Raw genomic sequence first — 17,635 nt, 5'->3', positions numbered from 1 at the left:
TACTCGCTTAAGCACGAAGTCTGTAAAAAAGGTTCTGTTTTCGAAACGTGGTTTGTTAAAGAAAGCATGAATATACTATTTAGCATCTTAAACAAACTGATTATATTAACCATACAAAACACTTAATTTGCATTAGTGTAGCAATTTTCTGTATTTCTCTGGTTTTCTTGCACTTCGTGACCTATGTGGCATTTATTATTACAACATTCCAGTTGTAGCCTGTTACTTGTAATTAATAGTTTAGTCCATCTCTAATTGGAAGATTTCTTGGACACAACTGACACAATATAAAATTAGATAATGGTCAAACTTCTTTAGTCAAATAGTGTTCGTGAAGTGTACAGCCACAGTTAGAGAGAATTTTATCACCAGTCACAGGTGAAAAGAAAACCAGATTTTTTAAATTGTTGCTTGGATAAAACAGCTGACAATGCCTTAGTTATTAATTAATTGAAGAAATTAAATAACTTTCAATTTGAGGGTGAAGCATATGAAGAACCAAATGTTTTTTGTTTATAGGTTCAATAAAATCAAATAAGTAACTGCTGTATGAGCTGTCATTTCAACATTACACATTACACCTCTAGTGAAGAGGAGAATTTGAGTGGAACACACAACCTGGTTCTTTGTGCTAAGTTATTGGCCCAGCAGACTGTAAATTAGGAGAGAAAATTATACACATCAGCAATGGTTGGTTTTGGCATGTAGTTTACAGTTCAAGGTGAATAAATTGCATTGTATCACCAACATAAGGTTTTCTGTTTTCATGAAAACATGACTACTGGCATATCATATGACTCAATATAGTAGACAAGGCTTCTGTAGCAAATCAATGCAGATTTTAAAAGTTTTTCATAATGTTAAGCCATAATCATGCAACATTTTTTGAGAGAATAAACTGCCATTTTCATGTGTATTACTGTATTTAACTTCTGTACTATCTAGATTTTATCTTTTATCCCATTATCAAGTACAATGTTACAAGTTCTTAGACTAGTAACATGATCATGGTCTAAGAACATTGTACCTGATAATGGGATAAAAGCTGAAATCTGGATGTACAGAAGATAAATGTAATAATACACAGTCAAATGGTGATTTATACTCTCAAAAAATGCAGAATTTCAGTCAGGACATAGACCCACCTGATTGAAAACTAAATATTTAACGATTTCTCAATGAGTCTCTGTTAAATATCTTGTGTCAGGAGGGTGAACTCGCGTTCCCGCTCTGGTCACCAGCCTGACTTCTTTTGTTCTTTGTTGTTGGGATTAGTGAAAGAAGCTTCTCTAACAACAATGCTGGATAAATTTAAAGACCACATCACAGTTACAGTAAACTCACTCAGTGGTACAATAAGTTTATCAACAGATGGAATGGTTCAGTTACTGATTGGATGTTATCTGTGCAGCCAAAGGGGGCATATTGATGCCCATAAACTGTCATATCAGTATAATCAAATATAAGTTAAATTGTGTTTGTATTATGTATAGTTCATTAAATACAAAAGTACGAACTGAGACTATAATTTTGAATACCCCTGTGTATTATTTTCTGTCATTTAATCTCCAAATTTATATTTATCAATATAAAATGTGATTTCTGATGAGGAACGGGTCCACAGCCTTAGTGTAATTACTGAATGAAGTCATACTGTACATGGTTGTTGAAAATATTTACTGTGACTGCAATTTCAACATAATGTTAAAGCCCTTGCTACAACATTAAACTGAAACTTTGTTCCAGCAGGTCACAACTTAATGGTGAAGAGTGGGCTTTAACACCCCACAATACTCAACTGATAAAATGTTGAAATTTTAATCACAATAAATATTTTTTAAGAGTCATATTTTTTTGTTTGATTTTGGAATTTTTATCATTAGACATCCATAAGCCTGAATCTTAGATATTAATAATTTACACACAACCTGTACACATTTATTCATTAATGGAAGTATTACAATAATGAAGTACATTTAGTTGTCATAGGCCATAAAAATCACTTTTAGTCTTTATATCGACAGAATTATTGCATTTATTTTGTTAATTCGTAGTGTCCTCCAAGGGGAAAGATTCTTTGCTTTGTCAAGGCAATATAAGAAAACTAGTCCAAGAACAAATCTGACTCAGTCTGTGCTTACAAAATGTGAGATCAAAGAGCACTGCTGCACTGTGTATACCAATGGAACCACACAACAGTTTCACACACAACTACACCTTCCTGCAACACATGCCACAACCTGAGTGAATAAGACAACCTGTCTGTCAGTACCCAAACAGTCACATTTCAATTACGATATTCTGCTATGCTACAATTCTCTTGAGAGCTTCCTGAAGTTTCTTACGAGCACTTGCAACACGCTCCTCTTGGCGTTTGATATCTTCATCTGCAATGGTTACAGCCTGCAAGAAATTGAAGCACATTAAGTAATAATGTTACTTGAAGTTAGTTATGTATGACAATAATGAAGTTCAGAGTGTAATGTATCAACAAAAATAATTTTTCAAATTATAACATAATTGGATAGATAAAGGATCCACTCACAAATTGGTGGCAGAAGAAAACACAATTCCTCAAATTTTGTGTGTGTTTTTCCCTGCCATTGATTGGTGAGCAGATTTTTGTATCTATAAAATTATATAATAAAGTTCAGAGTCTGTAATAATTAATCAATTTTAGTAATATAACTGTTCTGTTGTTCTGGGAAGAAATTGCTGAGTAAAAATGTATTAATACAGGTTTCATAATATTCTTGTAGTGGATTGAATGACACATCACTACGAATTTTATACTTATCTTAACAATAAACTTTTCTGATGGGACAGGAAATACTTGATTAATTGTGTGTTGCCCCTATGTGGGATGAATGAAGTATGGTCTATGTACATCGGGTGTATTGGAGACAGACTAAAGTAAATTTAATTTGTGCCATCCATAAAATATTTATAGTGTTAGATCAATATTAATGTGTAAATGCTTTTTAGGCCCACAATGACTTTTATTATGGAAAAATTGGTTGACACTTTATTATGAAGATATAAAGAACAACAGAATTCATCAAGAATACACTTCTTAAACAAATAAACTGAACAGCTACACCCAAAAAAAAAAAAAAAAAAAAAAAAAAAATGGATTTTGTGACTGCATTCTGGCAGTTAATAAGGTTATGGAAACAAGCTGGCTGCAATTTTATGAGCCCATTGTGACTACAAGGAAAATACATTATCAATATCATTAGTATAAAAAAGTATCTCAAATGAAAGAGATGCCTTAACCTATAAATGGGATTCACGGAAGTGACAGTACCCAGAGACCAAGGATGAAAAAAATTCCCTTGCTAAACTAGAGTATGTCAATGACTTAATTTGAAATTCCTGCTTCCCCAATGTTGTTTCACAGCCATCAAAAATTAATCAAAAGATGCCAGAGTTTGCTGTGGCTGTCTTATTTGAATGAAATGGTTTATTTGTCACTAATGGACCAATTTTGGCCACATAGTCATTATCAACTGCTGTAGTAAGCGGTACATATGAGCGAGAGAGAATGAGAGAGAGAGAGAGAGAGAGAGAGAGAGAGAGAGAGAGAGAGAGATATGCTTACTAATTCACCTCAATTTGTGATACTAATGTGCAAACATGTACCTGCACAAGGGGTTGCTCAGGGTTGAGAAATACACCAGGATTTTTGTCTAGAACAGTTCGAGATCCTGTCTGACCAGTAACAGGTTGAGCAGAAACATGCAGTGCTGTTGCAACTGACTGCAGCAACGTCTCATCACCAACATGTGGGCCCACTGGTCGAAGCGCACGAGGCAGCTCCATAGCATCGAACTCTGTACCGTCGAGATCACATGCACGAAGCCCCTCTAAGCGTTTTTCCCAGAACAGCTGAAAAAATTACATTTATAATGAAACATGTAACAAATCATGTATCAAATTGTGTGTGTTAAGTTAACAAGCAACAATTGTTCCTAATGAGATTATTCACTACTTCCTACAGCTTAATTTTCAAAAAGAAGAAAACCATGTAATTTTTGTACTAAAAACTAATTTCTTTTATTTATATAAAATTAAGATGAAACTAATTCTTCACATGGTAACTGGTACTTCATTTTACTTAAAAATACAGGTTTCTTTGTAATAACTTCTTAGTCTGCAGTCAATCCCTTGAACTGCCTAGTAAATTGTGCAACACCAGAATCATCGAACAAGACATCACACGATTGTCAAATGCAAATGTTTGCCACAGCCTTGATATTCATGCCACTGTTTAAATATTAGGAAACTATGACACAAAGGAGACACATCTGCCTACTAATTTGTGAAAGGCGAACAACTGACAAGTGCAAATCCCTCTTCTGTCTCAAATAACTATGACACAAATTTTTTTATTCACAAATGATAACAATAAAATTTTAAAGTAATGCTCATAGGCTCTGCAGGAGAACTGAAAGATCTGGGAATGAATCCCTACTTCAGGCTGTTCCAGGTGGCACAATCACATGTGAGCACCTGTCAGCTCGTACCCAGGCAGCTGCAGGTAGTATAAGCTACCTGGCACAGTGTTCTATTGATATGTGTTACGTGTACGTGCAAATCACCTGGATGCGAGTGTTTGGCAAGACCAGCAAGGTAATGTAGACCAGATCTGTTAGTCAGTGCTTGTGGTAAAATCACAGGCCAGACATCATTATGTCTATCAGGGGAAGTGCAAATTGTGCACCGTTTTCAGAGGAATGACAATATGTTAAGCTGGCTGTAGTTTTAATAACAAACATATATGCTTAAAGGTGCGGTGCTTAAAGTGGAGAGTAGCTCTTTTAAAATTGATGAAAAGCAGCACAACAACCAGATCAGGAATTTCAAATCAAAGGTCAGACACACCAGTGTCAATTTATAACATGCTGGTGCAGATTGCCTAGCTACAGTTAGCACTTGCAATGTGACAGGCAGTTGAGTGATCAATTTCATTCTGTTATGAAAGACTTATTCTGTTATAAGTCATGCAGATTCATATAAAATTTTCTTCAACTTGAATTTTCACAACTTCATAAAGTTGCAGTTATGATTGTCATTGTTGGGACCAACATACATGTGCAAACATCTTTTTTCCGCAATGAAGAAAACAATATTAACCTACAGAATCTCATTGACAGACTTCAATTTAAAAGTGCATCTTCAAATCAACAGTGCTCAGAAAGTGGTGTCAGACATTGATGCTTTAGTTAAAAGCAAAATAAGCAGTATTCACTGAGACACAATGTTTCTATTTCTAATGTTTAAATAAAATAGTCATCACAAGATATATGTTGATGCCAACTGAAACTTTTTCCACAAATGTCATTCATTATAAGGCTGCAACAGTTGTAACAAATATCACATTTCCTACTTAGCCGACCTTTTCTATGCCTCATCAATTAAAAGATATGTAAGCTTCATTGCACTGGTATATCTCATCAATATAACAGATTAAGGAAATAAATTTGCCACAAAAAGGCATTAATTAGCCAAACTGAAGTGGTAGATCTCCTTAGAACTACTAGCGGTCATAGAACAAACTCTTTGAACAGTTTCTTCTGCTGAGCTGCAATGTGGAACATACTTCTACAGTGAACAGGAAGCCCAAGAATGAGCAAAATGTTTTGAAGAAAGCGCTACAGCTAGACAGTCTAGGCCATCATTTAGGGAAAAATTTAGGGGCAGCATACCAGACTGCCAGCATATTCAAATCAGATGCAAGTTATAGAGCACCTATACCAGGGCTTAACAACTGGCCGGTTTTGAGCACGAGTACTCGCGTCTGCTCAGGCCCGTGCTCGCGAACAGGTGCAAGGTCCTTCCTGGCAGATTAAAACTGTGTGCCCGACCGAGACTCGAACTCGGGACCTTTGCCTTTCACGGGCAAGTGCTCTACCAACTGAGCTACCGAAGCACGACTCACGCCCGGTACTCACAGTTGGTAGAGCACTTGCCCGCGAAAGGCAAAGGTCCCGAGTTCGAGTCTCGGTCGGGCACACAGTTTTAATCTGCCAGGAAGTTTCATATCAGCACACGCTCCGCTGCAGAGTGAAAATCTCATTCTGGAAACATCCCCCAGGCTGTGGCTAAGCCATGTCTCCGCAATATCCTTTCTTTCAGGAGTGCTAGTCCTGCTAGGTTCGCAGGAGAGCTTCTGTAAAGTTTGGAAGGTAGGAGACAAGGTACTGGCAGAAGTAAAGCTGTGAGTACCGGGCGTGAGTCGTGCTTCGGTAGCTCAGTTGGTAGAGCACTTGCCCGCGAAAGGCAAAGGTCCCGAGTTCTTGTCTCGGTCGGGCACACAGTTTTAATCTGCCAGGAAGTTTCATATCAGCGCACACTCCGATGCAGAGTGAAAATCTCATTCAGGTGCAAGGTCGCGGAGTAGGGAGGGAGGGGAAATGCGCGCGCACGTCTGAATAGGGCCGCAGCGTGCCTATTGAATTCGCGCCGACTGTGTAACGTTTAAAGTATTACGATCAGCTCTAACAGTCACTTCGCTGGTTAAGAATCATGTCAAGTCGCCGTTGTGTAACCCCAACCATGCTTTCGCAGTTGAACCCCCACTGGGAGGAATTGTATCTGTTTACAGAAAAAGATGGTGCTGCAAAATGTTTAGTATGTCACAAAATGCTGAATTCTTTTAGGAAATTTAATTTGCAGCGACATTATATGTCGTACCACGCGAAAGACTACGGAAGAGCAAAATGTGATGGACCAGATCGTGCACAGGAAGTTATTAAACTTAAAAGGAAGCTATCCGAAGAAGATCTGGATGACGAAGAAAAATCAACTGAGGCAGCTCTCAGAGTGAGCTACAAAACTGCTTTGCTTTTAGCAAAATCCCTGCGCCCCTTCACTGATGGCGATTTAATAAAAGAATGTTTGGTAGTTGCAGCGGAACATTTGTGTCCATCTCAAGTCAAACAGTTTCGGATTGTACCATTATCTAACATGACCATTATGCGTCGCATACAGGACGTGGCAGACAACGTCCAGAGCCAGCTTGCAAAGATCTGTAAAGATTTTATGGCGTATTCTCTAGCTCTGGACGAATGTGTTGATATCAGTGGAACAGTGCAGCTTGCCATATTTATTAGAGGTGTTAATAGAGATCTTCAGGTGAGGGAGGAGCTCCTCGATAAAGTAGCCATGAAGAACACTACAGCCGGAGGTGATATTTTAAGTAGTGTTGAAGAAAGTGTTGAAAATATAGGATTGTCGTGGAATTCTTTAGTTTCAGTGTCTACAGACGGTGCACCAGCGATGACAGGGAACAAATCAGGTTTCGTTGCGCTGTTGAAGGAGAAAATGCAAAAACTGACCGTGCCGAATAAAATAAGGGGCATTCAGTGTGTGATCCACCAGGAAAACTTATGTGCAAAGAGTATCACTCTAAAAAATGATGAGTGGTGTTGTTCGTGCAACCAATTATATAAGGAAGCATGGGCTACAACACAGGCAATTTAAAAGCTTTCTTGAGGATGTAGTAGAAAGCCAGTATGGTAGCCTGCCTTATTACAGCGAGGTCTGCTGAGTTAGTCGTGGTGAATTATTAAATCGATTTTTTTCCCTTATAGATGAGATAAATATGTTCATGGAAATAAATAACATGTGTTCCTGAATTGAAAGAGCCATCATGGAACTGTGATCTCGCGTCCTTAGCAGATTTAACTAGCCATCTGAATGCTTTGAACATTTCACTACAAGGTAAAGATCTGCTAATTACTCATTTCATAGATTGAATACGAGCTTTTAAAATGAAATTGACACTTTGGGTGAGTCAGCTGGAAACAGGAAATCTAGCTCATTTTCCTAAATTATCATTCATGCAAGATGTTCACAAAGACTGTGAACGTTATTCACATAGTTTAGTTGCCTATAAGGAAGAATTTGATCAACGCTTTCAAGATCTGACCGCACTAGACAGTGATTTTGATCTGTTCTCCTCTCCATATTCAGCGAATATTGAAGAGATTCGTCCTGAGCTGCAACTAGAAATTATTGACCTGCAGTGTGACAGAGAATACAGAGACAAATTTCAGAACAAGGAAAACATTTTGGAATTCTACAGACACTTCCCTCAGGATAGATTTCCTCGTTTGCACAAACTGGCGGCTACAATAATATCAAAGTTCGGTTCCACGTATGTTTGTGAACAACTGTTCTCTGCAATGAAATGTAACAAGACGCGCCTGAGAAACGCACTGTCTGATCGAAATTTAAACTGCATGCTGCGCCTACAATGCGCAAGAACATTACTTCGAACATACACGCAATTGTAAAGGGCAAAAAGTACAAGATAACCGAGAATCCCACACTTCAGTGACACCTTTTATTGTGTAACAGTTCACAAATTAATAAGAATGTAGATGCATACACTAAGCTAATAAAATTATGTGGCACGTGTACATTCTCCTTTATTTGTTTCATTTGTCGCAGTAATAATTCGTGAGTGATATCCCTGCGGGTGGCCGCGGATTTACATTGACTGGCGGCAGCCGTTATGTGCCCCACATGACTCTCCCCACTCGCCGTTCTAGTCCGGTAGTGGGGGTAGCGTGCTCGCGCTGCTCCGTGCTCGCGCCTTGCTGCTAACAGCTTGCTCCGCGAGCACGTATGTTGTGAAGCCCTGACCTATACCCTTTATTTAAGGACTTTACAAAAGAGGCCCATGTAATACCACTGGATGGGACAGTAAATAATTTGAACAGGGACATAGCATATGAAATCGGAGGTGATCTAGAAAAGTCAAGACTCGCTGCCTTGTGGCACCAATGTACACTTTGTCAAGCTGTTCCAGCATTATGATTGAGCACACCTTAACGGAGGAATGAGGCAGGTTAATGTGAGGTTTGAAATGTCATTGACGGCAGTTGATTTCACACTTACTGTGCTGTTGCCAACAGGGGTAGGGTTTCACTAGGCATGAGCAATGCCTACACAGGAAATGGAAGGGAAGATTTGTACAGCTAATTAGTGTAAGTATGAGTGGGTCTCTGGCCACACATAGGTAACTGTTGTTACGGCCAGGAGAACTGGGTTCTTTTTGGAATACATCAAGGCAACGTGTTTCTCTCCTTGAAGACAGTCTCCAACAGTTAAAAGAAATTGCTATTACTTATTCACAGGACAGATGCTGACAAGCTAAATGGCACACTTACAATATGGTATAAAGAAAAAGAAAACATTGGGACTACATCAAACATTTCACAGACTTAACAATTCTTCACCAAAATTTGCACTCAGTAAAAATTAAAATACAGCATTTTGACACTGAACTTTGGTATTTGATCTGTATAGTAGTAAAGAATAATTACTGCATGTACAGAGACAATCAAACAATCATTCTTCCTGTTCTTCATATGTGAATGGAACAGAAAGAAACCCTAATAACTGGTACCATGGGATGTATCCCCTGCCATGCAGCTCACAGTGGTTCACAGATTATAGATGTAGATGTAGTAAAAGTCACAGAACACTGGTGCAGAGACGAAAAGCTGCAATGTGTAGTATTATTACTGGATGAAAGGTCAGACTCTTACTTTAGGACTTCTTTGCTGGTAGCATATCATCTATGTATGTCAGAAATGAACACATTTTAAACTGAGACATGACCTTTGTACAGTTGGTGAAAAAACACTTCCAAATATCACCTACCAAATTAACAGAGTTTGACTTCAAAAAGAAATTCATCATTTCATATTTGTATCAATCACATAGTGCTAAAACATTTTTTAAAGTCTGTTAAATTGCCCAGTTCCAATACTTAAATTCAAATTTTCAGCAAAAACAGAAAACTCTTTAGGAAAATCTCCTAGAAATTCGTGATGCTGTTGAAGCACTCAAAACAACAAACCAAGAGCGTAAGACTCAATCACAACTGTGATCTGCACTTGCTTTTTTAGAACATTTGAAAACCAAAAGATTCCAGGCGAGTGATAATAGAATAAATAATAATAAATAAAACGAAACAAACAAAATATCAACAACTACAGAGTAATGTCACTTCTGCCAGTAGCATACAAAGTATTATAAAAATTTCTCCTGAGCAGAGGTGAAAAAATTTTGGACAAACAACAGGGTGGTTTTTGAAAGGGGAAGATCCTGCACAGAATACGTTCACACGTGTGGGAAATCTTATGGGACTGCTAAGGTCATCAGTCCCTAAGTTGACAAACTACTCAACCTAAATTATCCTAAGGACAAACACACACACCCATGCCCAAGGGAGGACTCGAACCTCCGCCAGAATCACTGCGCAGAATAGATTTTTAACTTCAAAATCAGCAATTTTCCATAGAATGTTAACAACTAAACCTATCACATGAAGCATTTGGTTCTGCAGACAGGGAAACAATAGATAAAATCATCAAATAATAAGGCATTAAAGCAAAACTAGCTGGCATAATTCATGAAACTATGAAAAATACAGGGTGTTTCAAAATGAATATATGGGTTTTGTAGATTTATATTCACCTCTGCTTGTGTCTGTATATGTGTGGATGGATGTGTGTGTGTGTGTGTGTGTGTGTGTGTGTGTGTGTGTGTGTGTGTGTGTGTGTGCGCGCGCGCGAGTGTATATCCGTCCTTTTTTCCCCCTAAGGTAAGTCTTTCCGCTCCCGGGATTGGAATGACTCCTTACCCTCTCCCTTAAAACCCACTTCCTTTCGTCTTTCCCTCTCCTTCCCTCTTTCCTGATGAGGCAACAGTTTGTTGCGAAAGCTTGAATTTTGTGTGTCTGTTTGTGTTTCTATCGACCTGCCAGCACTTTCGTATGGTAATTCACATCATCTTTGTTTTTAAATATATTTTTCCCGCGTGGAATGTTTCCCTCTATTATATTACAATTAAAAATAATACACCAAATGAAAGAGAAACATTTTTCTTACAATTATTCAGTGTGAACACCGATCACACATCGAGTCAATAGGCAAGTTGTTCTGGAATCTTGATCAATGTGTCAACATTGTTTCTGAAGTCAGATAGATCAGCTGGTATTGGAAGCACACACACATGATCGCATCAGATTGTGTGCGAACGTGGAGATCATGCATAAAATGCTATGTAAACTGTCCCCTTGTGCCCAATCCACAGGTCAGATACAACATTGTTCAACCAGTCACGCACTGAGTTATGCCAGTGAGGCAGAGCACCATCTTGCTCCCATATAAAGATGTGTTGTTCAATTTCTTCCCACTGAGGCACGGGCCATAGCTGTAGCGCATCAAAGTAAGAAACATTAGTTACAACTGATTCACCAAAAAAGAAAGGCCCATAAACTATCTGCGGGGATATTTCTTGGGGTTAAGTGTGAAAGACTCGCACTTGTTCAACACGTTCCCATTGCGCACAGGTATACAAACAAAACCATCTGAGTTGCTCTTTCATTTGGTGTATTATTTATGATTGTAAGTGGAATGTAATAAATGCTACAATGCCTTAAAATCGGTATGTTCATTTTGATACACCCTGTATAGTATCTAAAGTTAAATTTATGAGAGAAGTATTTCAGTCATTTGAAATGACGACTGGTGATAGACAATATGTCAGCTTATCACCTTTACTTTTGTGATTCTTGAGTTTCTCCCGGCGTATTTGATAGTCAAAATATCCACGGGTGTGCTGCCGGTCTACAGTGTCCAACGGGCACAATATTTCGGCGATCATACATGTCGCCATCATCAGGTGAACTGACGGACTGAGCTCCTGTGAACGTGCCGGCACGGAGATCCGTACGCTATGGCTGCTCAGAGGGAACTGGGTTCGGTCGCGGCGGCGGCCGATTTAAATACCCTCCGCCCGCGGCGCGCTCCCTCCGCCGTCCGCGCCACGGTCGCGCGGTGGAACAGATTGCGACGGCATCTGAGACGACGTCGGAGTGATGGCTCTGTCCGCCGTGGTCGTCACAACTATACGTTTGCTCGATTTACTCTTGATTAACCCGATCGCTGGTTCCCAAGCCTTGCTAAGATTATAGCCACAGTCACGGTTTATGAGGTCGTCATTGGTGCGAATTTCGATGGCCTCTCTAACAACGCTGTCCCAATATCTCGACGTCTGTACCAGAATCCTCGTGCGGTCATATTCCATGGCGTGATTTTCCGACAAACAATGTTCAGCGACCGCCGACTTGCTCGGATACATCAGACGAGTGTGCCTCTGGTGTTCACGGCATCGATCCTCGACGGTACGCATCGTCTGACCAATATACGACTTGCCACATTGACACGGAATCTGGTACACGCCGGCCTTCCTCAAACCGACGTCATCTTTGGCACTCCCCACCAGTGCACGAGTTTTATTTGGAGGACAAAACACAGTTCCGACCCGGTGTTTCTTCAGAATGCGAGCGATTTTCCCCGAGAGTGCGCCTGTGTAAGGAATAAATGCAGTGCCTACCTCCTCCCTCGTGACTTCATCCATCTCAAGAGGTTGTGCTGCAGCGGTTGGGCGGAGAGCACGTTGAATCTGCCACTCTGAGTACCCATTTTTTCGAAATACAGTTCTCAGATGTTCCAATTCCTGGGGTAGACTCTCTGCGTCAGAGATAGTGCGCGCCCTATGTACTAGAGTTTTAAGTACCCCATTCCTCTGTGAAGGGTGGTGGCAGCTGTCTGCGTGCAAATACAGATCAGTGTGCATAGTCTTCCTATACACCCCATGACCTAGGGTGCCGTCAGCCCTTCTCTTGACCAAGACGTCAAGGAAAGGTAATTTACCCTCCGTTTCAGTCTCCATAGTGAATTTGATGTTGGGGTGTATGGAGTTTAGATGTGTAAGGAAGTCAAGGAGTTTATCCATACCATGTGGCCAGATGACGAACGTGTCGTCCACGTAACGGAAAAAGCAAGTAGGTTTCCATACGGATGACGACAGGGCTTCCTCCTCGAAGTTCTCCATGTACAAATTCGCTACCACCGGTGAGAGTGGGCTACCCATGGCGACTCCCTCCGTTTGTTCGTAGTATTCTCCATTAAAAAGAAAATACGTGGAAGTCAAGACATGCCTAAAAAGTTCAGTGGTCTTCTCGTCAAACTTCTGACTAACCAATTCTAGTGACTCTCGCAGGGGTACCCTCGTAAACAAGGAAACGACGTCAAAACTCACCATGATATCTGACTCATCCAACCTGAAGCTGTCAAGGCGTTTAACAAAATCCACGGAATTACGGATGTGATGAGGGCATTTACCCACATAAGGACTTAATATTCCCGTCAGGTATTTGGCCAACAAATATGTAGGTGCCCTGATGTTGCTGACAATGGGGCGTAATGGTATCCCCTCTTTGTGAACCTTCGGGAGTCCATATAATCTAGGCGGTACCGGACCTTGGGGTAACAATTTCTTAGCGTCACCCTCCGGTAAATCTGCGTCCTTAAGAAGCGCCCTAGTCTTGTTCTCCACCTTCTTTGTAGGGTCAACGCTGATCTTCCGGTAGGAATCGTCATTTAGCAGGCTCTGCATCTTATCAGTGTAGTCCTTATGGGAGACAACAACTGTAGCATTGCCTTTGTCAGCCGGTAAGACAACAATTTCAGAGCGCTCCCTCAGATCACGAATGGCCGCTCTCTCTTTACTGCTGATATTTGACTTCATCGGCTTGGATTTCGTCAACAACGCACGACAAGTTTCACGACGTATTTCCTCGGCTGATTCTGGCGGAAGTCGAGCTGCAACCTGTTCAACAGCACTAACAATTTCTGCGACCGGAGTGAACTTGGGGGTGGGAGCGAAGTTGAGACCTTTCTGCAAAACCGAGACTGCATCCTCACTCAACACCATGCGCCCGTTGGACACTGTAGACCGGCAGCACACCCGTGGATATTTTGACTACCTTTACTTTTAATTGCATTTTAGCGCAAATAGTAAAGATCTGGAATTTTGAGCTAAAAAATAACAAAACTTAACCAATAATTCTGGGAAAGAAATAAAATGGCTTTTGTGAACAATTTTGCTACTTTCAGAAAATCTGACAGCAGTAGTTACTCAAATAAATATTTTGGAAAAAAGTAAATAACAGAGTAACTCTCAAAATCTCAGATGAAAACTCTAAATTCTTGAAAAATGTAACACATGCTCCAAAATACATACAAACACAAATGGGTGAAATGTTGTTGTTGTTGTGGTCTTCAGTCCTGAGACTGGTTTGATGCAGCTCTCCATGCTAATCAATCCTGTGCAAGCTTCTTCATCTCCCAGTACATACTGCAGCCTACACCCTTCTGAATCTGCTTAGTGTATTCATCTCTTGGTCTCCCTCTACGATTTTTACCCTCCACTCTGCCCTACAATACTAAATTGGTGCTCCCTTGATGCCTCAGAACATGAACCGATCCCTTCTTCTAGTCAAGTTGTGCCACAAACTCCTCTTCTCCCCAATTCTATTCAATACCTCCTCATTAGTTACGTGATCTACCCATCTAATCTTCAGCATTCTCCCATAGCACCACATTTCAAAAGCTTCTATTCTCTTCTTGTCCAAACTACTTATCATCCACGTTTTACTTCCATACATGGCTACACCCCATACAAATACTTTTAGAAAAGAATTTCTGACACCTAAATCTATACTCAATGTTAACACATTTCTCTTCTTCAGAAACGCTTTCCTTGCCATTGTCAGTCTGCATTTTATATCCTCTCTACTTCGACCATCATCCGTTATTTTGCTCCCCAAATAGCAAAACTCCTTTACTACTGTAACTGTCTCATTTCTTAATCTAATGCCCTCAGCATCACCCGATTTAATTCGACTACATTCCATTATCCTACTTTTGCTTTTGTTGATGTTCATCTTATATGCTCCTATCAATACACTATCCATTCTGTTCAACTGCTCTTCCAAGTCCTTTGCTGTCTCTGACAGAATTACAATATCATCGGCGAACTTCTAAGTTTTTATTTCTTCTCCATGGATTTTAATACCTACTCCGAACTTTTCTTTTGTTTCCTTTACTGCTTGCTCAATATACAGATTGAATATCGGCGAGAGGCTACAACCCTGTCTCACTCCCTTCCCAACCACTACTTCCCCTTCATACCCCTCAACTCTTATAACTGCCATCTGGTTTCTGTACAAATTGTAAATATCCTTTTGCTCCCTGTATTTTACCCCTACCACCTTCAGAATTTGAAAGAGTATTCCAGTCAACATTGTCAAAAGCTTTCTCTAAGTCTACAAATGCTAGAAACGTAGGTTTGCCTTTCCTTAATCTGTTTTCTAGGACAAGTCGTAGGGTCAGTATTGCCAAACGTGTTCCACTATTTCTACGGAATCCAAACTGATCTTCCCCGAGGCCGGCTTCTACCAGTTTTTCCATTCGTCTGTAAAGAATTCACGTTAGTATTTTGCAGCCATGACTTATTAAACTGATGGTTCGGTAATTTTCACATCTGTCAACACCTGCTTTCTTTGGGATTTGACTTATTATATTCTACTTGAAATCTGAGGGTATTTCACCTGTCTCATACATCTTGCTCACCAGATCGTAGAGGTTTGTCAGGACTGGCTCCCCCAAGGCTGTCAGTAGTTCTAATGGAATGTTGTCTACTCCCGGGGTCTTGTTTCGCGACCCAGGTCTTTCAGAGCTCTGTCAAACTCTTCACGCAGTATCATATCTCCCATTTCATCTTCATCTACATCCTCTTCCATTTCCATAACATTGTCCTCAAGTACATCGCCCTTGTATAGACCCTCTATATACTCCTTCCACCTTTCTGCTTTCCCTTCTTTGCTTAGAACTGGGTTTCCATCTGACCTCTTGATATTCAAACAAGTGGTTCTCTTTTCTCCAAAGGTCTCTCAAATTTTCCTGGAGGCAGAATCTATCTTACCCCTAGTGATATGCACCTCTACATCCTTACATTTGTCCTGTAGCCATCCCTGCTTAGCCATTTTGCACTTCCTGTCTATCTCATTTTTGAGACGCTTGTATTCCTTTTTGCCTGCTTCATTTACTGCATATTTATATTTCCTCCTTTCATCAATTAAATTCAATATTTCTTCTGTTACCCCAGGATTTCTATTAGCCCTCATCTTTTTACCTACTTGATCCTCGGCTGCCTTCACTATTTCATCTCTCAAAGCTACCCATTCTTCTTCTACTGTATTTCTTTCCCCCATTCCTGTCAATTGTTCCCTTATGCTCTCCCTGAAACTCTGTACAACCTCTGGTTCTTTCAGTTTATCCAGGTCCCATCTCCTTAAATTTCCACCTTTTTGCAGTTTCTTCAGTTTTAATCTACAGTTCATAACCAATAGATTGTGGTCAGAGTCCACATCTGCCCCTGGAAATGTCTTACAATTTAAAACCTGGTTCCTAAATCTCTGTCTTACCATTATATAATCGATCTGATACCTTCTAGTATCTCCAGGCATTTTCCATGTATACAACCTCCTTGCATGATTCTTGAACCAAGTGTTAGCTACGATTAAGTTATGCTGCATGCAAAATTCTACCAGGCGGCTTCCTCTTTCATTTCTCCCCCCCCCCCTCCCCCCCAATGGGGAAATAGTATTAGTAAATTCAAATACATTGAACAGAATAGACCAGAGAAATTTACAATAAATGAAAAAATTAATAGTATGGAAACAGCCTATAACAAGAAATGCACATTTAAAAAAATATAACTGAAATACTACATCACAGTGGTAAGGCCAGAATGTTTTTATGCATGTGAATGCTGAACAAACTATAAGGTGAGCAGAATAAAGGTACTTGAAAGATGGGTTATTAGAAAAATAATGAGTGAACAAAAAAAACTGCAGATGGTAGAAGATGAGAATTAATAAACTCTATGAAAACAGAAAACATAAAAAGTAATGGCAAAACAAAGATTAAGCTCCTTTGGTTATCTCAACTGAATAAATGAGAACAAGCTAATAAAACAAATATGCCTCCATTTATGAAAAAAGAAATCAAGAATGGCATGGATAACAGAAATATGAAAAGGGCTACAATCAAAAAACAAGGAATTGGAAATAACAGAATGAAATCTTTTTAAGAATAAAATTCTGAATTTAGAAAGTTTTTAAGGTGGAAGGAAAAAGAAATTTGGAACAATGTGGACAGAAGAAAGGAAAAGACAGCATTAGGACAAATTGACAGAGTGCTGGTAAAACAGGAAAAAAACAAAGAAAGAAGAAGGATGAGGTTGTTGCATGACCCTAGTTGGTCAGTACGAAGATTACAAAAGAGGCGCAATTAATGGCTAGTTCTGTTTGCTGCTGAGAGATAGGGTACAAGAGTAGAGATAATCAAATATCAAATGTCTAGTGGAACACTTATCAGAACCAAATTGCCTTAATACATGACTTCATCATTGTAGCATATAAGAACCAACACTGAAATGACTTTCCCAATAATGTTAGTCTTGAGGAAAGAATTCTCTTTGCACATGACAGCATCATATAGGCTAAAAAAAAAAAAAAAAAATATATATATATATATATATATATATATATATATATATATATATATATATATATATATATATATATATATATATATCTAAAAAGAAAGATGATGAAACTTACCAAACAAAAGCGCTGGCAGGTCGATAGACACACAAACAAACACAAACATACACACAAAATTTGTGTTTGTGTTTGTTTGTG

General features: G+C 39.4%; 1 protein-coding gene and 1 non-coding gene across 5 annotated transcripts in view; both read right to left on the bottom strand.

The window, feature by feature from the left end:
* Positions 1–1,902: 1,902 nt before the first annotated feature.
* The window catches only part of LOC124622139 (methyl-CpG-binding domain protein 3), a 46,859-nt gene continuing 31,126 nt past the window's right edge, over positions 1,903–17,635 (bottom strand). For all 4 annotated transcript variants that reach the window (XM_047147769.1, XM_047147768.1, XM_047147771.1 and 1 more), the window contains 2 exons: positions 3,643–3,888; positions 1,903–2,403 (listed from right to left, as the gene is read on the bottom strand). In XM_047147769.1, coding sequence (XP_047003725.1) covers positions 2,305–2,403; positions 3,643–3,888 — 345 coding nt within the window. In that variant the 3' untranslated portion in view covers positions 1,903–2,304. The remainder of the gene's footprint in view (positions 2,404–3,642; positions 3,889–17,635) is intronic.
* On the bottom strand, positions 5,859–5,933 carry Trnas-uga. The gene has a single exon. It is a non-coding gene; the product is annotated as a tRNA-Ser (tRNA).

This window comes from Schistocerca americana, chromosome 7 (assembly GCF_021461395.2).
Source record: "Schistocerca americana isolate TAMUIC-IGC-003095 chromosome 7, iqSchAmer2.1, whole genome shotgun sequence".
NCBI classification, from domain to species: Eukaryota; Metazoa; Arthropoda; class Insecta; order Orthoptera; family Acrididae; genus Schistocerca; species Schistocerca americana.
The sequence above is the reverse complement of the archived record's forward strand: the minus strand, read 5'-3'. Positions and strand labels throughout refer to the sequence as shown.